The sequence below is a fragment of the Giraffa tippelskirchi genome, chromosome 7 (assembly GCF_054371585.1).
Source record: "Giraffa tippelskirchi isolate mGirTip1 chromosome 7, T2T-mGirTip1v1.2.pri, whole genome shotgun sequence".
Taxonomy (NCBI): Eukaryota; Metazoa; Chordata; class Mammalia; order Artiodactyla; family Giraffidae; genus Giraffa; species Giraffa tippelskirchi.
The window spans coordinates 111,659,003-111,686,608 of record NC_137281.1 but is presented as its reverse complement, the minus strand read 5'-3'; the positions used below and the strand labels follow the sequence as shown (position 1 = coordinate 111,686,608).

Genomic DNA, 27,606 nt, shown 5'->3' with positions numbered 1-27,606 from the left:
CTTTGTGACCCCATGGAATGTAGCCTACCACACTCCTCTGTCTATGGGATTTTCCAAGCAAGAGTATTGGAGTGGGTTGCCATTTCCTCCTCCAGAGGATCTTCCCGATCCGGGATTAAACCCGGGTCTCCCGCGTTGTAGGCAGACGCTTTACCAACTGAGCCACCAGGGAAGTCTAATCGGAAATTTTCCTTAAATCTGATGATTCTATCACAGAGATAAATTATTGACAATCTGTCATGATACAACCACCTCCATCTGGTTAGAATATGATAAATCATTAACACCACTGGAAAAAGTAGATATCTCTTGACTGCACCGTTACTAGAGATGAAAATGTTAGTTGTCATGTACATACCACCATATATAAAATAGATAACCAACAAAGACCTACTGTATAGACTAGGGGATTATACTCGGATGTTAAAGAATCTGCCTGCAATGTGGGGGACCCAGGTTCAATCCCTGGGTTGGGAAGATCCCCTGGAGAAGGAAATGGCAACCAACTCCAGTATTATTGCCTGAAAATCCCATGGACAAAGGAGCTTGGTGGGCTACAGTCCATAGGGTTGTAAAGAGTTGGACATGACTGAGCAACTAACACACACATAAGGGAAAATAATCTGGAAAAGATTCTGAATAACTGTGCTGTACACCTGAAACTACCATGACATTGTAAATCAACTATACTTCAACTAAAAAAATGTTAATTAAGGCAGAAACTATGGTGCAGAGCAAATATTACATGCATCAAATATAAACACATACCACTGTATAGATCCTAGACTGGGCACAGGCCCAACCTGTTAATAAAATTAAGTTTTAATTGTTTGTTTTTGATATTTCCATTGTATAAAGTCAATAGTGATGAAAAACAGAACTGCAGATAACCAAAAACACTTTGGCACTGAGGCTGCACAAGATCTGGAAGGGAATCTAGGAAAACGACAACAGGGAAATAATAGCTGCCCTTTGCTTTCTTATCACTTTCATTTTTGTCATAAATAAACAAAACACACATTGTTTTTGCCTCTGTAAACAGTGGTACTCAGGGAATCAATTCAAATCTTTTTGAATAGCATGTTGTTAATCTTCAGAACTGCTGGGGTGTTTCCTATGAAGTAGCCTGTGCCCTCTCCCTGGCCCTGCCCTGGATGCCATTGCTAGGTTCTGTATTCAATTCAATTTGCCACATTAAACTATGTGTGGCATTACTGAGAGACAGAGACAGAGTGAGCAGCTTTGTGAACAGCACAAAGGTACCTGTGGTTAATGCTTGGGACCGTGTCCACTTAAGAAAACACTTAGGTGATAGGCAATGCACAAAAATCAAGTCTGCTTGGAACTCCTGGTAGGGGAGCACTGCTGGCTATACACCTTTCATCAAGAAAGGCCATGCCAAGCAATTATCCTCCAATTAAAAACAGGAAAAAAAAAAAAGAGGCTATGCCATCCCCTACAAGGGACAAGAAGGTGCGAACACAGAGTGGGTGAGGATGACGTGTGACAACTGTCCAGTCACATCAGCCAAATTAACCTCAAAAATCAATGAAATGACAGCTGTCACAGATAGATCCCTCTCTTCCTTACAGCTTGGGGTAACATAGGCCAGGCAGCTGATTTCATTTGTTGTACTTTTAATTCAGTAATTAATTTGGAGGGAGGGCAGATTGAGGAAATAATTTATTTTCCTTGCTAATACAGAATCTTGAGGTCTTGAGGGTTACCAGAGAGATGAATAATTCAGTTTCCTTTGAGTAGAAAGTTCTCTATTTCTAAAGATGAGTGAATCTAAAAAAAAAGTATATAATCAGTGTGCAGAAATCTTAAGATCAATATAAAGCATTTGTACACTTACAAAGTGGTAAATGTTACAATGAATGATTTTTAACAGTAAAACAAAGACATAAGGATGCTATGAGGGAAATTTCTCTTAAGTCTCTCAGTAGTTATTTGTGTGTGAAGGTGGTTTTGCATTTATGACATTGTATTTTCTAATTTCACTAAAGGAAAGCTAACCAAATATGTGGATTTTATTTTTTTGCTTTAGCCTCCAAACGCTTTAGGGCTAATCCAGGCTTGGTTCAGTAGCAAGCAACTGTCTCAGAGGCCTCCTGCATGTCTAAATAGCTTCTCTCCTGTTTATTTTGCACTGTTTTATCCTGTAAGCTGTCTCAAGGCCCTTCCAAGATAAGCAGGAGGATTTAAATCTTAATAAATTGAAATTTGAATAACAGAGGCAATCTAGGTTCAGGGGTCTTGAATGATTAGGAGAAACATCTCTATTTTCCATTCCCACATTATGCATGTGCTGTCCATGTTGCCCTGTGATCAGCATCAGTAATGATTAAAATAGTAACAACAGCAAGAAGACTTAAATAGCACTTTTCAGCTTATAAGGACTTTTATTTATAGTTTTTATTTCTATTCTTGGAATAGTTCTAAAAGACAGGAAGAACGTCACTTTATGAAGAAACAGAGTCACTAAAAGATGAAGATGTGCCTAAAACAATAGGAACAAGTGGCGGCCCTGGGACTAGAACTCAGTTCTTCCCAAAAACCTTGCCACAGTTTGATCAGATGTGTCAACATCTGTGTGCCAACAATAAGATTTTCAATCGCATTCCCATTAAACTTCTTGGAAATGCCTTCTTATAAAGCTTATAACAGGGACATTATGGAAGTATAGAGTCATCTCTTTTTTGAAAGAAGATAACCAGAGAGATATCAATGTTGGGACTGGAAGTGACAAATGAGCCACACTCAAACACTTCTCATCAGCCTCCCATTATTTTGATGGGAGGCATTTTATATGTGTGTGTGGGTGTGTGTGGGTGTGTGTATACACACATATATCTATATGTAAAACTTCCTTCATTGTAATGAACACCCCAATGCTTATTTCGTCCTGTTGTTTCTCATCACTCAAAATGCCAAGGAGTTGAATTTTTAGGCTTCGTAGAAGTAAAAAATAAAAGTCACAAAGATAGCCCCGCCCTGAACATTAATAGAAACAACAACAACAATTAAAAAGGCTTACCTTGCAGCCTTCACATGTAATGACACCGTAATGGATTCCTGATGATTTGTCTCCACAGATCTTGCATGGAATAATTTCAATTTGAGCTGCAACAGAAGCACGTAACCAGTTAATTACATTTTCTTTTAAACACCTTATAAAAGCGTTCCCTGATCAGCATTTGTATCGTGAAAACTAATAACCTGCTAAACATTATACTGCATTAACTATTCATTGCTGAACTGTGAGGGTCCCCCTAGAGCCCTGGACTAAATTATGGCTGCTCATTATATAATAGCTTTCAGGTTATTAAAATGGGTCATTTGAGAAGGTGTTTAAGAACCCACAAGAAGACTGGAATCAGCATTTCAAAGCCTTCAAGAACTGGAGAGTTCGCAGTTTAGGCCTCAGAGCAAAGCAGATACTAAAATGTTTCCTCCGATCTCATTTTCCATCATTATTTTTAAAAGGTCATAAATCTGTGTTGGCTAGAGCATTGTAGCTTGGCGGATGAAGAAAAATAGACTCCAAAAAGTTAAGACTACTTAGGAAAACGATTCAATTCAAGATATTAACAAGTTACATATGTTGGTAAGAATTCCTTACTCATCTTTTTTTAATTAATGAACTTGCCATGTGTTAAAAATTAGTCCACTTGTGTACGATCAAAACCTTTTAACCATAACGTTAATATCCTATCAGAATTTAATAGTGATGAATCTGGACAAACAGAATATGTAGCTTCTGAGTTGTTTATGCTGAAAATTGATTTTCTGGTACAGCATGCATGTGTTTCTATCTAACTGATTATTTAAAGATGTCTCATACTGGAAAAATAACCAAATAATTAATATATATTACACCAAAGATCCCAAATATGATAAAGCACATTTCTAAGCAAACATATTTTATCTTGAGCAGAGTTAGAAAGAGCATAATTAAGGATTAAAAAATAACCTAAGGAATAGAATAATTAGGCAAAACAAAGCACTTGGATCACCTTTTAAATATAATTTATATGTGAAATGAAGAATCAACACTAGGCTAAATATACAGGATGGTAACATTCACCAGTTTACCTGAAACACACCATTACACTAAATTTATTTCCATGGTTTTCACTACTGGATATGTTAGATTATCTCCTAAGTCACACATATAAACACAAATTGCAAGTGCCCAAGTATATTTCATTTTCATAAAGACCCTACCTAGTGCCATGCCTCACACAAAGCCATGATTGGTGTATGGAAAGTATTGATATTGCATGATGTAACTAACACACATACACAGAGTCCAATGTCATATCGAGCCCAATTTTTTCCAATGTCATATCACATCATATCCAGGGATAATTTCCACAACCACTTACTCTAGATCTGATGTAACGTTATATTTGATACTTTGAAAGAGCACACATTACTGGACTTAACCTCATTATACATGATGTGTTCCTGTTAACTTCCTTTCAAGTACTGCAGGGTCTTTTAGGGAGTCCTTTTCCTATCAATCACTTTTAGTGTTGACATACTGAGTTTCATTGTCCAGAGTTAGAGACTGTTCAAAATCTCACATCCAATAAATGTGCCATAATCCCAAAGTATTCTAATACCCCAATAACGGTGTCTTTGTACACTAATACGTCTGTTTGGAGCTATGCAGCTTAAAATGTATAAGATCACACTCAACAAAAAGATCATCTTTAAGTTTGCCTCCTCATCTTGGAGACTAGCTTGATTTCTTCAAAGAGAATTCTTTGTTAAATCTAAACTCTAGTAATGTTACACACTTATGCTCCTCCAATATTTTTAATATATGGTAGAGGCAAAGTTTTCTGCCACAGATTGTTTGCAGCTCTAGAGAGAGATGGTTTTGCCCAGTATTTTTTACAGACAAAAGCCAAGTGGTAGTAGAAAAAGCCTGAAAGGTCGTATCAACTGAAAGTTACTGCCTGGATTCTCCCACATGAATGAACTAGTCTGTAATGAGAACCAGCCTCCCGCATCCCAAACCCTCAGGAAGAGAATAAATAGACAACACAAAGTACTTGGAAGTGTTCTTCATTCAGTCATGTCTGACTCTTTGCGACCCGATGGACTGTAGCCCACCATGCTCCTCTGACAATGGTATTCTCCAGGCAAGAATATTGGAGTGGGTTTCTATTTCCTCCTCCAGGGGATGGGATGGAACCTGGGTCTCCTGCATTGCAGGCAAATTATTTACCATCTGAGCCACCAGGGAAGCCCCATCTATTAAATTCAACTGATATAAGAAATAAGGAAGACAGACACTGAGCTGCTTCTGCTTATACCTCACCTCAAACTGTATTAAGAAAAATTAGACAAATCTTGTTAGGTCCTATAGTTTAAGTCAGCATCAAAGTGAAAAGCAATATTAGCACTAAACTCAGGCCTTTCAAGAGTTATTTTCTTTTTTAAAAAATAATTGTTTATTTATCTATCTTTGACTGCACTGAGTCTTCATGGCTTTGTGCTGGCTTTCTCTAGCAATGAGTCTTCATTGCTGTGAGCTACATTGTGGTGAGAGGGGGCTGTTTTTCATTTTGGTGTGTGGGCCTTCCATTGTGATGGATTCTTTTGTTGCAGAGCATGGGCTTCAGTAGTTGCAGCACATGGGCTCCGTAGTTGTGGCTGGCGCATGGGCTTAGCTGCCTGGAGTCATGTGGGATCTTCCTGGGCCAAGGATTGAACTCCCACTTGCATTGGAAAGGGAAGTCTTAACCATTAACCAAGGAAGCCTAAGGGTTATTTTCATTTCATCTTAGCAATGGGGAGATCAAGCATACCTATTTAGTCCTTTATAAGATAGGAAAAGCACTAGGCAGGCCAGATAGGGAACACTGAGTAGAACTATATGTATCTGGATCAAATGGAAAATGGTGTAGAGTTGTTCACTGCCTGGACTGCTAGTGGATGATCCAAGAGAAGTGCCATGATGATGTTTAAGGCAGTGACCAAAATGCCTACTAACGGCTCCTGGAATCTTGAAAGTGGTCTGGAAGCCTGGCAGGGAAGGATCTGCTCATGATGGGGGTGCCCCTGGGACTGACACCCCAACCCAGAATGTCTACCCTTGGAATGGCTCTCAACCAGGCTGGGAAGAGGTTGGGAGTGGGGGTGGGAAAGTCACTGTGGTATAAATCCAGAATTTGGTGCTACTACCACAAAGGACCATTGGCTTGAGTCAGGCTCCTAAACACTTGCTCTTCAGTCTTGTTGTAGCTCTCAGGGTCTTTCAGATCTGGAGGGCACTCTAGCTGAGACGTATTTTACAAGACTTCACGGAAGCCAAGATGCTTCCTATGAATGGACTCACTGTAGCCTGACCTGCATTGCTAAGCAAGGGGCGAACTGCCTAGACCTTTGGCCCCTGCACTGTGTTTGTGCTTGGCTCCAGTGGGCAGTGTTGGCCAAAGATTCCAGATTAGAATAAGCTTCCCTAGGAATCTCGTGGTGAGGTGATGGGAGGGTTCACCAAAGCCAGGTTCTAATATTTTAATTCATCGGGTTGAACTATTCTTCTAGCCTACCTCTTTGGGTGGCTCTCTTAGCTCAGAAGACAATTTCAACTGCAAGTGCTCTTTAGGAAATGACTAAAATCCACTTGCCCCAAAAAGCAAATTCTCTGAAAGTGATCTGATCACATGTGTTGATATTTCCAGAAAGCAAATATTTGCAGATCAGAGCAGGGCACTTACTCAATCTTCCATTCAATCCAACAATGCACAAAAAACCACCTCCTTCTACCTTTTTTAGTCAAGGTACAGAATTCAGACGTATCAAAGACGAAAAAAAAATAGTCAATGCCTCACAAATTTTTCAAAAGGAAAGCAGTTCAGCTCCACAAATTGGCGTTTTCAGACCAATAAGAGGGAACAGGACAAAAATCTCCCTGCCCTTTGCTTTCCATCCCTCAGGCTTTTCCATTTTCTAACAGGCAGTGTTGCGTCTGTTCAAAATAATCTTCTTGTAACAAAAATTATGAGTCTTGGCCCATATATATACTGCACATATTAACTCAGCCAGTATTTCAAAGGATGAAATCTGTCAGACACCATTACTGTCACAAGTATATTGATTAAATTAGTCCACATCCATATTCATTGCAGCAAAGAGAGTTTATTGTGTAGCGGGGAATAGCTGAAGCAAGACGCACACATATAATCATGAATTGGCTTAACAATGAACAATCTTGCTATGAAAAATTCTAATTTGCCCACATTTTCAGCTCTATTGCCTAAATAATTTGCTCTTTCATGCACCCTAAATAATTCAAGCAGCTCTCCACACCTGCACAGGCAAATTTCTGCAGTTTTCAAGGAGCTAACAACAAGTGGCAATGGGGCGTCAGGAAATTCTAGAATGCAGGTGTGCTAATTAGCCAAGCGGTCCTTAGGCTGGGCTGTCACTTAGCACTGCACCTCTGAAAAAAGTTTGCTTTCTACTTTTCATTATAGAAGATAACAAGACACTGGTGTTCTCAACACCTGACTTGTTTCTCAGACTAATTTCTGGTGTTATCTTGGTCCAGAGAAAAATGCCCATTCTCCCCAAGAATTAAAAAATACAAAAAATTTTAAAAAATGTAATTGCACAAGAGTTGTATCCATCACTTCAATCTGTGGGTGAAGAGTGATCTCTCAACAATAATCTAAGTGGGTAGATAGTAATCAATAATATCTACAAATATTCAGGCTTATAACATGTCAGGCATCATCTAATCTGCTGTTCTAACAACTCTACAAGGTAGGTGGTATCATTGTGATCATCATCTGTATTTTTTTAGATGACAAAACTGAAGCTCAGAGAGGCTAGATAACTTGCCTAATGTCAGAGAGCTAGGAAGAGGTAAGGCTGGAAGGTGGACACATTTTGTCTTTTTCTCTAGCTCAAAGTCTTGCACCCCCTTGGTCCTGCCCCTTCCTCATACTGCACAGCCAAGTTGAATGTCTCCAATACCTTCAAACATCAGGACAAACTGCTTCTGGTAAGAAACCATTAACCGAGGATCCAAAGACATCCCACAGGTAATCTAGTTAAACTTAATACTACTGAGAACTGATGTCAAAATGTCTTTCTAGTTTATAACTGGAAATAATCATCAACCTTCTGAGACCATTCTTCTCAATTTTATAAAATACCAAGTAGAGTTTTTGGACCTCAGGGTGACCAATACCAATGCTAAACACTTCTTAAGACCAGGAAAGTTACTTCACCTAACTCTAAGTCTCAGTTTCCTATTTGAAGAGTCAGTGATATAATGTCTAAATGACATAGCATATATGACCATTTTATATATGTATTCCATATATATGCACACCACACAATTCTTAGAGTTGGCACTCAAAACGCAGTTATTATTATTGTTATTGTTGATAAGAAATCCTGCCTTATAGCGAAATGAAATTCTTTTCTGCAGACTTTAAGCTCTTTCCAAAGTGAGGATAGAGAAAAGCAGCTTATCCTCCAAATAATATGACAGGCAGTTCATACCAGCTACCACAGCAATCCTTTACAACGTAGGCACTTAACTGTTTGGTACAACACAGCAGTATGTTGCAATCAGTGTGGGATGTCACAAGGCATTCATTGCTAATAATAGCAAAAAAAAAATTAAAGATTTTAATGGCTCATATAAAAAATAAACTAACACAGACCTAAGCTTATCCCAATAATCTCTTTCACTCTAGCTCACTGCTCACTTGCATAACCATATACTTTCTTGAATTGGGCTGAACAGGGTGGGATTACTGCTGACTTGCCAGGAAATGGGCAAACCTTGGGTACACCCATGACAGTATGTCACATATATGAATGCCAAGAAATTGTGTGTGTCTTGCAAAAACTGTCAAGAACTGCTGCTTTAAAAAAAAAAGTATTTTTACACCAATCTGTTGGCAGTACTTTTCCTGGAAGGCTGAGAATATGGAGGACTTTTCACCTGCTATGTTACATATTCCTCTAATGTTTGAATTTTTTTTTTACTACCAACATGTATTACTTTTGTAAGCAGAAAAACCAATAAAGATTAAAAAGAAAAACCCTAAGGCATTTGATTTTATTTTCAGCAAAAATGGCTTGAGTCCTTTATGGATTAGTCACTTTATTTTATCCCCTGTTTAAAACTGCTGGGGTATTAAAGGCTTCAGCAGCTGCCTGGATGGCAGTCTGGCTTGCATGTCAAAGCCAGCTGTGGGGGGAATAGGGAGTCTTCACCTGGTTCCCTGGAGGGATTTTGGTGACTCCTGACTTCTACGGTTTTGTGGCCCCTCTGGTCTGGCATCACTAATTTCAGGGTCTCCAAGGACTCTGTCTGATGGTGCCTGGCTGAGGGGGCAGAAGTAGGGGCTGAAATTCACCTGCTTGTGAGCCCTGCTGCAGAGTGGAGTAAGGGAGCCTGGAGTAGCCTGGAGTAAAGGAGCCTTTTTCTCTCTCCACTCTCTCACTGTTGTTGCCCAAGGCCCCAGGCCACCATCAGGGTTTGCAGATAGCTCGCAATGCATCTTCATGGTGGGAGAGAATAGATTGTGGGCTTCGAACAGTCTGGCATATTCTGTCACCCTGGACCTAAGGCTTGGAGTATAGCATGCATTTGTTTCCCAGGCCAGGCATGGTCAATAGTCCTCCTGGGGGAGGAGGGCTGAGTTCCAATCACATACCCTGCAAACTAATAATCAACTTGTTCTGCCATTTTGTCTACTAAATATATACTAAATATAATACTGGTATGTGTCCCTGGTATAGTCTTTTCGCCCACTGATTTTTGGATTTTCTTCATTATAGTACTTGATCCTAGTTGAACATCACCAAAGCAATGACTCCCCTAATTAGAAAAGTCCTACCCCTTTGGTCGAGCGGTCTTGTGGTCATTTCCGGCAGCAATGGTAACGCTTGATATTTACAGAGTTCTGTAACAGTTTTTAAAGTTTTTGTCCTCACTGGCTTCTTTTGGTTTTGGTGTTCACAACAACTCTGAAGTAGGCAGATGGGTCTTATTAAGCCCCATTCTGCACATGTGGAAAATGAACCTCAGGAGGGTTAAATGTCTTTTTCTCTATGTCTAGATTTCTCAGGGTTTAATTGTAGAGGCAGCCACCAAAGAGGGGGAGAAAAACAGCAAAACTTGGATTTACTGAAGAAAAAGACATCTTTCTTCCTCAGAATTATTTGATGCCTTTAGATTTATGTCATCATCAATCTGGGGCTCTCAAGGGGAAATGCCACGAGAGAGTACGAGGTGGAGGTTGACGCAGCTAAGAAATGGAATTGGCAATCCTTCTGCATTTCCCTCTGACCCTCAAGTCCCTGGGTGGCCTTGAGCAAGTCGCTTACATCTCTACTTCCTCCATCTATAAAATGGGAATAACTCCTACCTCCCAGGCAGGTGGTGGTAAATGAATGCTCACAGAACTCTTTGAAGATGAAAAGACCTATATAAATGGGAAGCTTTAGGAAGCTTGGCATATCATCCTTGGCAAGGACCAGGACGCAGTTCCCTCACTACCCACAACAGGCTCTGCCACAAAGAGAGTAAAGAAAACCCCAAAGAACTGTAATTTTCATCTGCTAACTAGATTCACTTAAAGTTTTTCTTTAATTGTTGGCTTCCAAAATGCCTTCCTGAGGGACTGTATGTGTGTGTGTAAGTTGCTTCAGTCATGTCAGATTCTTTGTGATCCTATGGACTGTAGTCCAACCAGGCTCCTGTGTCCATGGGGATTCTCCAAGCAAGAATACTGGAGTGGGCTGCCATGCCCTCCTCCAGGAATCTTCCTGACCCAGGGATCGAACCCATGTCTCCTTAAGTCTTCTGCATTGGCAGGTGCGTTCTTTACCACTAGCGCCACCTGGGATGCCCTGAGGTGACTAATGAATTCAAATGTCACTATCTTTGTCTCAGCTTGACAGACACATAGATGGAGAAGTCACTTCTAACAGTGTCACAAGCAAAGTCACTGAACTAAGCCTTTCACCAGGGCTTGGGCTGTCTTGCAGAGGGATCATGGAAATGGCATGATTTCTACATTTTATACACAATAAACATACCTGTTACCCTCTGACATTCTGATCCTTGGTATTAAGTTTATGTCTGACTCAAGTGTTAGTTGCTCAGTCCTGTCCAACTCTTTGCAACCCCATGGACCATAGCCTGCCAAGCTCCTCTGTCTACGGAATTCTCCAGGCAAGAATACTGGAGTGGGCAGCCATTCCCTTCTCCAAGGGATCTTCCTAACCCAGGGATCGAACCCGGGTGTCCTGCATTGCAGGCAGATTCTGTACTGCCTAAGCCACCAGGCAAGTCTGACTCAAAAGACCCTGTTAAATTACAGCCATGCAAAAAAAAAAAAAGTCCTGTACCTTACTTCGCCTTCCCCCACCCCACCGAAGATCTATACCTTTTGTACTATTTAAAGCCACCTCTTAAAGCTTTAACTTGATTGTGGTTTCTGCTGAAAATGTAACAGCTTTTTAAAAATCATTTTTAAAAATAAAAGTGTTACATATACTTGCCAAATACTTACACATAAACATACTTCAAACTCTCCAACAGATCAAGCATTTGCAAACGAAATCTAAAATATGACAAAATCAGAGTTTTGAAACAGTAACTCATTCCTTCAGTTTTTAGCAAGTAAAACTTAGGCACTTAAGAGTTAAAACTCTGGGCCAGAAGGCCCCATATGAATTCAGAGAAAGCTGAGCCGTGTATGCAGGAAATCTCTGAAGAATGAGGAAGATAGGCACATGCTGTCATGTGGCTTTCTGTGAATATGCAGGTAGTTCTGACAACGGGAACTGAGTATTAATCCTTTGTGATATGTTTCTATCTCTGCTGGATTAAGCTTTCCAGAGAAACTGACTCGCATTCCCTGATGCACATGTGTCTTTGCTAAAAGCCAAATCCAAACGGGTACTTTCATCCCTAGACAGGGAAATTATGTCAAATTGGAGAAGAAACAGATTTTTCATATAGAAGATCAGTGGATGGCTTTGATTTTTAGATCAAGTTCTCTCTCTTGAATTCTCCTACTACACAGCCGTGCACAGAAGACCTCAATTTAAGGCAGCATACTCTTTATTTTTTTTTTTGGTAATTATCGGTGACCAACTAAAACTTTGGACAAAATAATTGAACAGTAAGAGAAATTGCTAATTTTACTTATCCAGGAGGTCAAATGCTGAATAAATTCTCACCCAACAAAAGATGATGCTGTTAAAATCAGTGACACAAATACTTTTCTCTTTTTTGGGGTCTTTCCTAATCAAATCTCCATCACTTTTGTGAACAACGGAATATACTTGTCTTTGAGGATTTGCGGGGTTATGTGAAATCAAGGATGGAGACAAAGGTAACTGGCCATTCAGCTAATTATTCTCAGTCGGGATATGGCCTCTCTAAGATTCTAGAATTAACTACATTTTTTCAACATAAAGTTCTTAGAAATTTTCTAGGACCTTGAGATCAGATATGTCTAATCAAAATCCTTCTCTTAAGTTTCTCAGTGTGGTTTAAGTCATTTAATATCAGCAAGAAAAAGAATCCATCTTATCTTACTAACAGGTTAGACTATGATCAAGAGAATTTCTTAAAAACTTTTATTCCGACAATAGACATATGCCCCTTATATAATTCTGGATAATACAAGACCAAAAAAAAAATGTCATCTGACTCACAGAACTGCAGCTAATCTTTTCTAGCGATCAACCTCACTCTAGATACCAATTCCTTTTTTCCCCTTAACAAGAGCAATTGTGCCACATTTAGGTTACGTCTTCCTTTGCTCACAGTTGAGAGCAACGGGGTCAGCTCTTCGCTTTCATCATTCAAGGTCTGTTTTTGACAACAACAGAAAAGAACATCTTTAAAACCAAAGCAAATCTGTAGATCTTATCTAGTTTCTGCTTTACCAAAAACATCAAAATTACTCCAACGGCGTTTTATGAAATGACCTTACTTTACACCATTACCTCAAAATTCTCACACCTAAGCCCAAGAGATAAGCACTCTATTTTATAGCCCTCTTAACTTTGTACCTGCCTATGCACACCTCAAATTATAGTCATTCTACGATCTTGGTAATTCAATTTACAAGATTTTATTTTTCAATACTCAAAATGTTACAAAAATGAACAAACCTGGTGATTCAATCACCAGTCCAAAGACAGAAAAATCCATTGACACAGCATGTGTGTGCTAAGTCGCTTCAGTTTTGTCAGACTCTTTATGACTCTATGGACTGTAGCCCACCAGGCTCCTCTGTCCATGAGATTTTCCAGGCAAGAATACTGGAATTGGTTGCCATTTCCTCCTCTAGGGGGAATCTTCCCAACCCAGGGATCGAACCTGCGTCTCTTATGTCTCCTGCATTACAGGTAGGTTCTTTATCACCAGACTAACCTGGGAAGCCCCACAGAAATCTATTTGTTTTATATGATTTTTTATGAGTCTGGTCCATTGCATGCTTAGCACATAGCATCACAGTTCCCTGAATAAATCAATCAAAACATTGTTTGTTTCAGAATCCTCTTTAAAGGGCCAAAGTCTCCTGCCTAAAAAGTCAGCAACTGAGTGCAAATTCCAACTGCACAATTTCTCTGACTCCTTAACAATGTTATAACCTGCTGAAGACGTGCAGAAGTAGGTCAAAATAACAAGAATCCAGGTTAAGTCATCATAGCTCATCAGGCAAAGGAACCTATTGTTTCTTTCCATTAGCATAGTTTTTGTGAAGATCAATTACTGTTCACTGGATATTAGATCATGTTATTTAAGAAATATTCCCTAACCAAACTGGATTCATGGCAAAAAAAAAAAAAAAGGAAATAACTTGTAACTTTAAACCTTGAAAACACATTTGGTTTCCTCTATATTAAGCCATTGAAGGCTAAGATGATAACACATGCATGGCCACAGAAACACAGACTGGTGACACCAAAAACGTCGTGCTCTACAGGTCATTTCAGTGGGTGACGATGGTTAAGATGATTACCTCACAGCCCAGACCCCTACTCTACCTTTGCGCTGTTTCCCACTTTACAAAGTCACCGTAGAATTAACAGGGAGAATGGAGTTCTGGGCAAGAGATCAAGGAAGGCTCTGGGTTTTATTAAAAATCACAAGCAAATATTTAGACCTGCCAGAAGCAGAAGTGTAGATGTTGTCATACTAATCATTTTAAGACTTTAGGATCTTGAAGGATTAGTGACCAATTCCTAGAAAACAAATTCTACTAGGTTACTACTTCCAATTTCCAAAACCTAGCCAATAACATCTAAGCAACAGATACGGCAAGTTCTAAGCCTCTGAGTACAGCAATGCTGTATTTCTGGACTACAGGCCAACGGTAATTTTTCTTTAAAAGAATTCTCTTTTATAATGTTTCTCTAAGACAATCCACTCAGCCAGACATAGGAATGATCAGACAAAAATCCCAAGGAATTTTTTTCTGACTATCTAAATGCGTGTTCTTTAAACTTGCTTATTAAAGAAACATTTCCATTCTTAGTTATAATATATAACATCAATTAGACAATAGATAACAATATGCATTGATAGCTGAAGCACAGTTGTTTTTTATGTCTGTTCCCAAGGGGAGAAAGCAGGAGCATGTAGCTCTTTCCTTATTGGAAAGGGAAATACAGAAAAAGGCAGCAGAGCCTTGAGGATATTAAGCGGTCGTAAGACAGGAAGAGAATGGAAGCTCCAGACCAAGCTTAGAGATCATCAGATTTATTTTACGAAGGTCTGACATCTAAGCATCAATTCCCAGACCATAACACCTAATAAATGTCACGTTTCTCTGCAAGAAAAAAAAAAGTATATCTTGGGGGTTTACCTTGAAACTATCTATTTTTATGTAAGTCATACACTAGGGGTGGGGTAAGAATGCCACAGCCATGAAGATAGCAAGATAAGGTTCACAGCACTGTCCTTCCTATTCCATTTTCAGTTTCTGCTCCTCTAATCCAAGGAGCTTCTTTTGCCTGCAGACAAGCTTTTCAGATGACATTTGATGACTGTCCTGCACAGACTCCTATCAGCCAGCCAGCACTTAGCAATGTGTGTCTCTGTCATTTAAGGGAGCCTGAGTGAGCATGACACTATCGTTGGCATATGTGAATCTTTCTAATTTGCAGTAAAAATGCACCATTCACACACTTTGGTACTTTGGGACGGCGAGGTTTTGAAATCTACTTCACAAGCAATGGCAGTACATTTCACATCAGATAGAAACACACTCTGATTGCTAACAGCTGCTACAGGCACATCTTACTGTCAGAGCCAGAGCTCAGAATAGCAGGTTCTTTTTAATGCCGTTGGCTGCTACCATCTTAAATCATCATAACACACACACACACACACACACACACACACACACACACACACACACACACACACACACTCCACGTGCTCACACATGGGGGTCTCTCCAGCTATAAGTCTCACCATCACTAGCTGGGAACCTGCACCACCAGGCATGCCAAGAGGGTACATAGAAGCCACAAGCACACTTCACCTTGTTACATCAGCTTTCCTGTATGTGAATTAAGGATGACAGTGAACCGCCCCCCATTTTTTTTTTTAAGGGAGAAGAAAGAAAAGTCCAAACTTGAAAGTAAAGTGGAGAGGCTCACTTTGCAAGCTCTAGAGGATGGGATTGAATTCCTGCCCTGTTGCTTACTAGCTTTGTGAAACTGGGTGGCTTTTTTAATCTCTCTGTGCTTTATTTTCCTCACCTTTAAAATGATCCCTACCTCCTTATGAGGCTTCCCTGATGGCTCAGCAGTAAAGAATCTGCCTGCAATGCAGGATACAGGTTCGATCCCCGGGTTGGGAAGATTCCCTGGAGAAAGAAATGGCAACCAGCACCAGTATTCTTGCCTGGGAAATCCTATGCACAGAGGAGCTGGACGGGCTAGAGTCCACGGGGTCGAGTCCACAACCGAGCACAGCATACACACACACACATCCTTATTATAGGGTAAACAAGTGCTTGTAGAATAAATGCACAGTACATGTATACTTAGTCGCTCAGTTGTGTCTGACTCTTTGTGACCCCATGGACTGTAGCCCACCAGGCTCCTCTGTCCATGGGAATTCTCCAGGCAAGAATACTGGAGTGGGTTGCCATGCCCTCCTCCAGGGGATCTTCCCAACCCACGGATCAAACCCAGGTCTCCTGTATTGAAGGTGGATTCTTTATCATCTGACCCACTAGAAGCCCATGAATACTGGAGTGGGTAGCCTATCTGTTCTCCAGGGGATCTTCCTGACCCAGGAATTGAACCGGGTCTCCTGCTTTGCAGGCCGATTCTTTACCAGGTGAGCTACCAGGGAAGCCCAAGTGCATAGTACACAGTAAGTGCTTAGAAATATTAGCTATCATCATCATCATCATCACCTATCTTTCAAAGACAGTAGTATTTGGCAAGGGCTGCTACTGGAATCGCAGGAATGAGCAGAAGAGGGATATTCCTTTTCAGATACAGACAGTGAGTTCAGCAGTGTTATTTCTACTGCAGAGGCCTCATATGAGATGTAACGCCAAGCAGGTACAAAATGTGATGGAAAGAAACCACTGGGGATCAAGCAGCTCCCCCACCTTCTAGGTAAAGCCCACAGCAAGGCTGGCATCATGAAGAGGTGGTAAGCAGAGGAAGTGGGAGAGAGGCTTCTAAGCACTGTGTGGTGAAGCAGGGAAAGGACACAGCTACTGGGTTAGGAGGCTGCGAAATTTACCAGACACACATGAAACTTTGTGAACCTCTTTCTCCAGGGCTCAGCTTCCCTCTTAGGGAACAGTGTAGATATCCCCTGCCCCAAGGTGCAGTGTTGTACTGGATAATCTTTCAGATCCCGTCCCGCTATATTTCATGGCAATATGATGATTTAGAGTGAGTTGAACCCTTGTTTCCCCAACAGTTGGGACATCTTAAATGGCAAAACCTGGCAGGTGTCATCTTAAGGTGTCAGGAAAAGTAGATATAGAATGTGGAAGAGAACTCCATCTGGCAACCAGTTTGTCCATGTTAATGCCATTTGGTTCAGGAAAGGGAATGCACTGAAATGTTCTCACCAAGGTCCAGAGTAAAAGCTCTGGCAGAATACCCACTGGAGCTAGAACATTCTGTTTCTATATTCCTGCCCCTCTTTTTTTGGCCTTATTATTTATTTTTTAATAAGGTTTATTACTATCAATCAAAGAGAGTTCCTTTCAATATCACACCTGTCATACAGAAGAGACAGGACAACAAAATGCAAACACGATGTGGCTGGAAAATATTTTTTTCCCTTCAAAGTAAACAATTTCAGTTGAATGTCCTAGGGCAGAATTAGGATGCTTTAATTTTTCTCTCTTTTTCATTGTTGTTGTTCAGTTGCTAAGTTACATCTGACTCTTTGTGACTCCATGGACTGCAGCACACCAGGCTTCCCTGTCCTTCACTATCTCCCAGACTTTGCTCAAACTCAACTCCATTGAATCGGTGATGCCATTCAACCATCTCATCCTCTGTCGTTCCCTTCTCCTGCCTTCAATCTTTCCCAGCATCAGGGTCTTTTTCAGTGAGTTGGCTCTGTATCAGGTGGCCAAAGTATTGGAGCTTCAGCTTCAGCATCAGACCTTCTAATGAATATTTGGGGTTGATTTCCTTTAGGACTGACTGGTTTGATCTCCTTTTATGGAAGGCCACAATAGGTGTGCTTTTGCTTTAAATCCTTAGAGGCAAAGACTATATCACATCAGTAATGCAAATCTATTTCCCATTGTTACTTGTTTTTCAAAACAAAACTATCTCTACCAGCGAAGCATTTTAGGACCTCAAGCTACATGGTTCCCAGCAATAATTTTCTCAGTCAAGGACTAAGTCCAAGGCCATGTCAGGGACCATCAGGACATAGAGAAGTAACATCAAAATGTACTCATCAGACAAAAAGAGACTTCCTAGTAAGATGTTGGGGAAACCAATGCCCAGAGGGGTGACTGGAGTCAGTCTAGTGCTCCAGGAAAATCAACCTAACTACTTACCATTTCCTGCCCTGATCTTGCCTTTCCTGTTATTTAAAGGGACTCAAAGCAGTCATTGGCTTCCCTGGTGGCTCACTGGTACAGAATCTTGCCAGCACAGGAGACACGGGTTCGATCCCTGGGTTGAGAAGATCCCCTGAAAAAGGAGATGGCAACCCCCTCAAGTAGTCTTGCCTGGGAAGTTCCTTGGACAGAGGAGCGTGGTGGGCTACAGTCTATCGGGCTGCAAAAGAGTCAGACATGACTTAGCGACTAAACAACAAAACAGTCACTGAAAGCAATTCCAAAAAAAATAGAGTTCAAAAAAATTAAGGCTTAGGAAAAAAATCATTTGCATAAGTGTACAGATGTTCAAATTGAAATTCTGAATGGGGTGGGATATTTTTAGGTGCATATCCTTGGTAACTTTGTTTAAAAAATCAGTCACACCTCAAACATAACCACCAATAATCAGAAAGATGGCTAGTACTTATGAGGAATTATTATTCGTTTAAAATATTTTGAAAATATGTCACAAGTATAAGCTTGACCAGGTCCTTACCCATCTCCACCCTCTAAAATAAACAAACAGCTTTTCTATTAAAGCCAATTTCCTGTTCTTGGAATTAGCTTTTTGAGTTGTCAGTTAGACAAGATGAACTGATAATTTACCAAAGCAGGTAACTACTAGAGAAATATCCAAATGTTTCTTGAGAGTGAATTACTTCACCTATGAAGGAGCAATCCTTCCCCATCTTTCGGTCTATTAAGCTAAATGGTGCTCAAGAGGGAACACTTCATTGCTCAATTAGACAGGACAGTTCCTTTTAAAGTGAATTTATTATTTTCCTTTCTTTCCTCATTCCTTTCCTTCTTGACTTCTGGACATTACTAATTCATTTCAAAGAATGTTTTCTCAGGGCATAATTTTACAAATATTCTTTGAGAACCTATATCAAAGTTCAGGGCACTTTGCAAAAACGTAATGCTATCTATAAGGCAGGGAGTTCTCAGGCATAGTGAGAGCAATGATTTTAAAAGGTCTGAGTGACTTTTATGTTGTGTCATTCCAGGGGCTTTACTTAAAGGGGCTTTCAGGAAGAGATTAAAATGGAGAAAATCAAACCCTGAAAGCGGTCTTTCAAACTCTGAAAGACCGAAGGCTGCCTTTGGTCTAACCTATGTCAAAGGGTCAAAGGGTTGGGGAACCCTCAGCCCCACCGGATACCACGTTTCTTCACTCCTCTCCTAACCTGATAAATAGCTATGTTGCTTCTCTAGCCCTACTGACTTTACCAGGCCCATGTTCTATTCAGCTAAAATCAAGAGATGGGGAGGTAAGAAAGGATGGTACAGGAAAATGCTGAAAACCCTGAAGGTCAACTAGCGAACTCCCTAAACTCATGATGTATTTTATTTTACCTCTTTTTTTTTTTTTTTTAACATTTTTCAGCAGAACACTTTTTGTTTTTTATTTTAACTGTAACCAAAGGCTCATCAGATATCTTGATATCAGTGATATTAATGAATTCAAAGAAACAAATTCTACCAGTTTTTTTCATGATTCAGATCATTAGTGCCTAATACATTTAACACACCCAAGATCTATACATTTGCAATGTGCTTTCTCTGACTCATTCCTATCTGTACTGTAGCTTGGTTCTCTGCCCTCTTAATCCACAGGCCCCCATTTCAACTGCTTTTAAAGGCACAAGTTAAAATAGGCAACATAATGATGTATTTTAACATTCTAGGGATTTAAATTTGTATTCATTGTTATTTGAATTAATGTTTGTTCAGTCTATGGAGAGAATAATTGCTAAATGGGGATGGGGGTGGGGAGATGAGCCACAAAGACTTTAGCAATGGGCTTAGAGGGCCAAAGGGTCTGAGATCACGAGGGGTAGATCTAAGAATGAATACTTCATCTAGGATTGCTGCCGCTATTTCATGCCCCTGTGGCTATTTTCCTCCATCTGCAACAAGTCAAAACAATCCCTGGGAGAAAGGCACAGGGACAAGAAAATCAGTAACAGTTCTACATATTATCCAGTAAGTAGCATTTGAGAAACCTTAAAAAAAAGAAACTTGAAGAAAGTCCATTTTTATTCTCCCAAACACACTGAATTGTGAAATAAGACAAAACATGGGTAGGACTTCTCATGGAGAAAACACCAATGCCACACCTCACATTTTCCATCAAATTCCCCAGGGTGCTCTCGTCTTGAACCCCGTGCTGAGTAAGGAGGTGAGGTTTGCCCAGCCCAGAACCAGGGAGCTCTGCACTGCCTAGCAGTAAAAGCACCAAGCGGCTCCACAGCGCTTTAGAAACTAATTCTGCTTCCTCTTAGTGATTTCTCAACTGGTGCTGCAGTCAGAATTCTCCTGTGATCACCATCGGGTTATGACAGTGAAAATCATCCTTCTGTGGTCTTCCCAGGCAGGAGTTTCCCTTCTATTTTCCCTCCACTCTGCTTCCCATCCTTGCTGCTTGCTGTACAGCTGTGTTAGTCAGTGGAATAGTAATTCTGACACAACTGAAAACACGTACGATCGAGGTGGTTGTCTGGACACTAGACACATATTGGATGTGTGGAGGTGCTCCCGTGCTGTGACAGAGGATGGCTTTTGACCATCCTTCGTTTCTGCTGTGACCATCACGCGTGCGTGCTCAGTGGTGCCTGACTCTTGTGACCCCGTGGACTGTAGCCCACAGGGCTCCTCTGTCCATGGGAGTTTTCAGGCAAGAATACTGGAGTGGGTTGCCATTTCCTACTCCAGGGGATCTTCCCGACCCAGGGACTGAACCCCCATCTCCTGTGTCTCCTGAATTGGCAGGCAGATTCTTTACCATTGAACCACATGGGAAGCCCCTTTTGACCATTACCTACATATTAATTTTCTGGAAGAAGACAATTTTCTTCTAGCAAAATCACTGGCATCAGCCTCTACCCTAGAATGAGGACTGATTTTCAAAGTATGATGCTATCATCACCACAGACCGCTTTGGACTCCTTCTTTGGCAACTGCTCTCAGTGCCAACGGGATGAGAAAGACCACTTGTCACTTTAGAGTCACTTTTTTTTTTTTTAAAGGTGCACAGCCTGGCTTGGTCTTTATTCATCCCAGTAACTACTGGCTGTTTTCAAAAATAAAATGTGCTTTTTCAAAGGAGCAATGGTCACTATGGAGAATATTCAAACTTTGCCAGAGGAATGGAAAGTGGTTCCAGAAAAGAAATCATGTATTAGTTTTTGGCCGTGACAGTGTTTTTGGCACAGAGGTTTAGCCTCCCCGGTTGACTACTTTGAAGGGGCAAAGTTCACATGGAAGCATACCTTCTAGTACATTTGTTAAAATAAAATCAGCCTCATTACCTAATAATCTAAATGACTTTGGGGAGGAACTTCTGAGTCGCCTATTTCCTCCTCCTTTAAGTTACTGTTCAATTTGTGCAGACTTTGTGGAAATTCTGATTTCATAACCCATCACTGCTGCATTAAAATATGCTTTCTGATGTCATGCTCTGAAATAAAGTAAGTTGTTTGCTACAACTACCTACACACAAATTAGAAAATTATATGACAAAGAGTTCAATACAGCCTGCAGCAGGGACCCAGGTTATTACTGCAAGTCGCCATTGGCATGGTTTCTGGTTTCACAGTAAAAGAAGATGACTTGAAAGTACTCAGTGGTTTTGATGCTCTTCTGAAATGAAAACATTCAGTGAGTGCATAGCACTGGGTTGTCATTAATGTCAGCCATGCGAAAACACTGTCTCCATGAACACAACAGTCACTCCCCATCCAGACCATGACTTTCCACTCTCTGGTATTTTGGACATTGTGCTGGTACTTTTCCAAAAGAGAATTTTTGGGCAATCCAGTCTAGGTACTTGAACAATATAACACTCTTCAATGGACAGGTGGCCTGAATTTGCTAAAGTTACTCAATAATTTCCATGAGAGAACATGTTCCTTTCTGAGAAATACTGCAAGTGAGTGATGAAATCCTCAAACTTTGGAAGGCAAGAAGTATAAATACTACATTTAAAGGTGCACAGGATGGGAATTCCTTGTCAGTCCAGTGGTTAGGACTCCATGCTTCCACTGCAAGGGGCACAGATTTGATCCCCAGTTGGGGAAATAAGATCCCACAAGCTGTGCAGTGCAGCCAAAAAAAAAAAAAAAGAAGAAGAAGAAGGTACATAGGGTTGGTTCAAAATAATTTAGTGGATAAAAATCAGATTTTATCAAATGCCAGGATATCAGAGTAGCTTTACATTGTTCCCATTGAACTTCTTAGGAAGTATGGTTGCACGGTCTTATTGATCATAGCAGAAAACTCTGGCATTCTTGATATGGTTGATGATGTGTAGCATCTTTTACGTACAGTGTCTGTTGCCTGACTGTACTGTAAATAAGCAACAAAACATGATACTTCATCTCAAAGTTATGAGGAATGAGGAATTAAGCATGTTGTATAGGTGGGATTTAACGGTACATTAAAAAACAGTGCCATCTATTCTTTTTTGCTCTATGCAATCAAGTTGGGCACAAGAGAGGAGAAAATAAACTTATTTTCTGAGGTTTGAGAGTGTTAGGAAGTGATATTTGCTATCATATCATCAGTGTATTTTACTTTTGCTATTCCCACCCCTCCATGCATTGCCCATGAATTAATTTAAGAAACAAGGAAGGCATCATGGAATAGGCAAAATTTATAATCTACGTATCAATAGTTTCTTCCTTTAGTACTCACCAAAAAGACATAAAAAATTGTTTTGGGCTATAGAATCATATCTGGAAAATATCAATAGACATGTTATCAGTTATCAATCCTCTTCATCTGGACATTAAGGAGATTAAAGTTACTGTAGGCGTATAATAAACTTTCATTGGAGAATTTTTCTTGACATCATTTGTTTTCCTTAAGGATAGTCAGAAAAAAGTTGTAAATGACGGTATATATTGTCATGTAAATGGTGACTCTCAAAAGAGATGAAGGAATCTAAATAGGGCTGCCTTCATTCTGAAACAATAACAGTTCAATGGATGAATTCACACCTTAATATTACACCAAACACAGGCTTATAAAAATAAGTTTTCAGTTGTGTGAAATCATTACCACACTTACAGAAAACAAGAGGAGCACTGTGCAGAACCACAATGGTTTTGCTGCTCTTTCTGCTAATGTAGTTTGTGCAAAAGATGCTCTGTGTGGACCCCTTATTCTTTATCACACCACACCAACACCTTTAGAAGAAGATAAGACAGCTATGAATCAAGTCGCATCTTTTCATCTTTCAGATTTCTACAAGATGTCTCAGGGTTCCATAGTGATATCGATTGAGTGACAACTATAGCTACACAAGGCATGTGCAAACATTAATACACCCGTGTAGAATAGATCAATGCACATTTATCTTCAGCGTTTGGAAATTACTGGTAAGAGTGATTTAGGGCCCTTGCCTCTTGCCTTGATAATCTCATATCTTTAAGCAAAAGGAAACAAGTGCTGCATAAGAGCCTTACCACACTGACCTCAATGTGGAGTAAAATGACAGATACCAAGGAAGTAGAAGCCGGGCATTTACACAAGTGATTCTGATACTTTGGCTCCTTCTGGTCTCTGCTCAGTTCCTACATCTTGGTCAGCAGATGTGACAGACTTAATTAAAACCTGCTATTTCTAAGGTTTAAGATATTAAAGATGTTTTGGGTATATGAAGAGTCATCTCTGTTCTCATTTCATTAACAGTCTCCATAAGAGTCCATCATACTAACTGTTCCATACTAACATTTCCTTCCTCTGGAAGGAAAGTTAGAAAACCTTGAATAATTTCTCTTACTGCCCTTGTAATGACACCTCACCAGTCTGAAACTCTTTCTCTGGATTAGACAATAAAAGTATGCTTCTCCTCTTGTGAATCATAGTTTTTGTTTTGTTTAGTGTGCTCTAAGGAATTAAATTTAACCTTTCAGACAGAATTCCAGGCTTGTAAAGACCTCTGAGGTCACTCAATCACACCCCTGACTTTTTAGCCAAGACAACTTGGGCTCAGAGAGGTACAGCGACTGTCCTGAGATTCCCAAGTTGGTGGGAGACACAGGAGAGATTTCCTACCCACATCTTCTCAGTCTCCAGCCATCCTTCCCACTAGGTTGGCCCTTACCTCCTCATTTCACAGATGAAGAAACAGAACCAGTATCAACAGCAATCACTCACTTGGGAGGAGTGAGCAGAGGTTAATTTATCAGAGTGGCTAGTGGAGGTCTTGGCAGCCACAGTGGGCCTGACCTTGATGACATGAAACACAGGACAGTTCATGGTTCATGGTGGTGGTGGAAGGGAGATGCAGAGAGCTTTGGAATCACAGGCACAACAGCAGGCAGCTGGGGGTGGAGAGAGTTATCAAGGGGAGAAGGTCCTGGCAGATTGAAAAAAAATTATGGTGTTACCAAAGAGGAAAATTATATTGAAAGAAAACTGTGTCCACTAGACATTTCCTCCCAGTCTCAGTCCTGGCCACCATGCACTGTAGATGTACCTAGAGATACAGAAACTTAACTCGCCTTTACCACTCCCTGGAAGGCTGGGTAATTATTAGCTGTCTCCACTCTCCACATGTTGAGAATGAAAGGTATATTGAACAGGGACCAGTCTTTCCTCCTCATCCAGTATCCCTAGTGCCTAGTTTCGTGCGTGACACACATAGGAATGAACAGATTAGAGAATGTCATCACCTGCTTCTAGAGGGAATGAAGGGGTTGTTAGCTATCCTAGACAGTTCTAGGCATTTCCTGCATGGAAACCATGAAGAGAACCAAAATAAATGAAAGAATTCCTAATTTATCATAAAAACAAAACAAACATAAATCACTTGGGGAAAGCAAGTGATTCCTTTCTGAACTACATTTACTACATTTGCCACCCAAAGTTGTCAAAGGAACTTACAGGATTAAAAAAAAAAAAAAAGGCCAGGTTTAGGGGCGGGGAGGCCAGGAGGACTCTAAGGATGAGAAGTGTAGTAATACTCTTCTAACATCGTGGGCTGGTTCACAGGTGGTCAGCACATGGATGGCCTGTGTGGGCTGTCAGATGGCAAGAAGTAGATTTAGAGATAGAAATCTGGACCAAAAAGCTGAGCTGGCCACTTATTAACTCAGTGACCATAGGCAAGTTATTTAACCTCCCAGCCTCCATTGTGTAATTTGTACCTGAGAGGTAGCAGTAATGACTTCACAAGGTTGTTAGAAGGCTCAATGTAAGAAGATATATAAATGACTATCTCAATGCCTGGTACAAACTGGTAGCCCTATTACTATTATCACATGAGCTATTGATCTTTTTATCTGATCTCAGATAATACTCAATAATCAAAGCCAATCTCCATCTGCTTTTCTTAACCAGGCCTTACTGCTTTATCCTGGGATTACTATAAGGTCAAGGCGGCAAGTGGGTTTCGGCTCATTTTCCCAAGTCAGATGGATTTCTAGTGGATGCTTGGGATGTTGGTTGTGATGAACTGTGCTCTGGTTGATTGTGATGTCTGCCAAAGGTGTGGGGCCAGGCTCATTGGTGCTAATATTAGAAGTGGTAAGCCTCTTCTAGTGTCACAGAGTAACAGCTACATTAATATTATATAACAAAGCATAAAGAAACAGAAAGAAGGGGTTAAGAGTCAGGTGGTCTGGGTTCTAACTCTAGCTCTGTAACTAACTAGCTAAAATGATTTTGTTCCAGTCACTGCTTCTCCATGAAATCACTTTCTATTCAAATTCTGTGATTTACCAATCTTGATTTTTAAAATGCAAGCAAAAAAATACATAAGGCAGGGCCTGGCCTCCAGGAAGTCCTTGATGGTTATCTGCTGAGATCATTTGAACAAAAAATAAAAGCCTAAGTTTTTCACACAGAAGTGTAACAGTTAAGTATTTTCTGTCCTCATTCAAAAAGTTTGACTCTTCCTACCAATGAAGAATAAATTTGAAAGGAGAAAAAAGTGACCATATTTTTGGCACTAAGAAAAAGAAAGATCAGCTAGTGCTTAGGGATGCTCTAAGACAAGGCTGTTGAGAATATGGCAGCTCTTTAATAACCAAGGCACCATTTAAAAATAGCTGGAATTAATTACAGAGCTAATGACCCATTGAAAGGCTGATTTAAATACCAAAGGCAGCACTGAATGATCATGGAAAATATGGTTTAAAAGGGTTTTAGAGAGCAGAAACCAGGAACAGCAATTGAAACAAAAACCACATTATCTGAGGACACTAGCTACTTTGGTGAGAAACATTCAGGATGTGAGCATCTCAGGGGAATTTTCAGACTGGGTAAGAGAAGCCACTGGGATCAAGAGAAAGACAAGAAGATGCCACAGACAGTCACCTGGTTGGAAAAGAAAGGCCTCTATTGAGCATTCACCCTTAACAAACAGCTCCCTCCATCACCCAGAATTTTCCCCATCCCCGTCCCAGCCCCACCCCTACTTTCCTGATATCCCTACCCATCTTTACAGTGCCATAGGATAAAATGAAAATTTCCACAGAGAGGAAAACAGATACTTTAATAAGTCTCTGTGGCTATTTTAGAGCTGTATTATCTCTGTGAGATTCCTGTGTCTCGGTCCTCTGTGCCTTGCATCCACACCACCATCAGCCAAAGAAGAGGTGATAATCTTCTTTGGTGTGCCCTACTTGCCAGGCAAAAGTGATACCACTGCACTTCTGTAGCTTCTCTCTGTACCAAAATGGTCTTTCTGCATGTCAGTACCTTGGGAGCACACCAGGTGGCCAGAGCTGGAAGAGTTTCATTACTTCATTCATGCCCATTTATTAAGTACACTATTCCTACCCCTATTTACTGCAGCCCAGACGTGCCTTGCAGTTGCCTTGCTAAGTTAAAAGTGCAATGGAATCAAAAGGTTCCAAAGCCCTTGAGATCTCAAGGTGGAGAGGTGAGGGTGGTGGTGAGGCACTCTTGATGTATATTGGTTTCAAGGACCAAATATAAATTTTAGTATAAATTGCTGCTCACAATAACGCTTTTAAACCCACAATTATTTATACTGTACTACTCGAGGAACCCTATAATTATTCTGAAGGCGCTTGCCAACGTCTGCCCTGTTTCATAATTGCCAACACAGCCTTGTTGAAAAGAATGAGTGGCTATGTTTAAATTCTGTTTGGTACTAGGCTCCTGTTTGAAATGAGAAGTGATTGCACGATGTTGTGATCTTCAAGCAGAATGGGGCCAATAAAGGAAAAAAGAATTGTGTTCACAGGTGGGAAGAGAGGGAAGACCAGAGAACACTCATATCACTTGACATTTTCTTCTACTGATTTTCTAAGAAAGACTGTCATCTGTTGAGCAAAATGACTTTGAAGAAACTTAAAACAAAATGTTTCAAGCAGTAGTTACTTGAAAGAAAAATGATAAGCCCTCTTTTCCATCTTCCCCTCTCCTCCCTGCCCAGAGAACATCTTCCCACTTCCGGCCTTTACTTTCAGTGAATCTGGGTAGTGACTGTGGAACCACAGCTTACACATCTCGAAAC

General features: G+C 40.4%; 1 protein-coding gene across 5 annotated transcripts in view; it reads right to left on the bottom strand.

The window, feature by feature from the left end:
* Positions 1–27,606, bottom strand: part of RORA (RAR related orphan receptor A) — a 796,368-nt gene that overhangs the window by 44,573 nt on the left and 724,189 nt on the right. For all 5 annotated transcript variants that reach the window (XM_081507580.1, XM_081507582.1, XM_081507581.1 and 2 more), the window contains one exon: positions 3,041–3,126. In XM_081507580.1, coding sequence (XP_081363706.1) covers positions 3,041–3,126 — 86 coding nt within the window. The remainder of the gene's footprint in view (positions 1–3,040; positions 3,127–27,606) is intronic.